The sequence below is a fragment of the Bison bison genome, unplaced genomic scaffold (assembly GCF_000754665.1).
Source record: "Bison bison bison isolate TAMUID 2011002044 unplaced genomic scaffold, Bison_UMD1.0 scf7180017864072, whole genome shotgun sequence".
In the NCBI taxonomy this organism is placed as follows: domain Eukaryota; kingdom Metazoa; phylum Chordata; class Mammalia; order Artiodactyla; family Bovidae; genus Bison; species Bison bison.
In genome coordinates this window covers 9,880,188-9,880,644 of record NW_011494644.1, presented here as the reverse complement: position 1 = coordinate 9,880,644, position 457 = coordinate 9,880,188, and the positions used below count along the sequence as shown (strand labels likewise).

The 457-nt window shown below is 58.9% G+C and overlaps 1 protein-coding gene across 1 annotated transcript in view; it reads left to right on the top strand.

The window, feature by feature from the left end:
* The window catches only part of GTF3C1 (general transcription factor IIIC, polypeptide 1, alpha 220kDa), an 81,143-nt gene that overhangs the window by 35,135 nt on the left and 45,551 nt on the right, over window positions 1–457 (top strand). Inside the window, exon 8 of the mRNA XM_010837240.1 lies at window positions 177–292. Within this exon, the coding sequence (XP_010835542.1) occupies window positions 177–292 (116 nt within the window). The remainder of the gene's footprint in view (window positions 1–176; window positions 293–457) is intronic.

Below are 457 nucleotides of genomic sequence, written 5' to 3'. Positions count from 1 at the left end.
CAGAATGTTCCGAGCCTTGGGGGCCCAGGGAGAGGGGAGGCAGGATGTGTTATTCTGTTTGTTGGCTTCCTTGTGTTGAAATGTCCGTGCCTAGGAAAGGTGGGTGGGGGCTGACCCAACTTGTGCAGAGGGGCTCCGTGGCGGAGGCTGGGGGTCAAGTGGATTGTTTCTCACAGTTGAGCGCCGAGGCACAAAAGGCATTTCCCAGGCTGAAATCCGAGTGGCTATGAATGTGGGAAAGCTGGAAGCCAGGATGCTGTGCCGTCTGCTTCAGAGATTCAAAGTTGTCAAGGTAACAGCATGAGTCATCCCACGTGGCTCATTGTCTTGGGTGCGTGCGCGGCATGGTTCTAAAGGGCTGTCTCCGACGGTCAGGAGCCCAGGTCTCCATCAAGGGGGCATGTGGCTGCCGGGGGAGGGGGCCAAATGCAGCCCACCTGCGCGGTGCCCCCTCCCT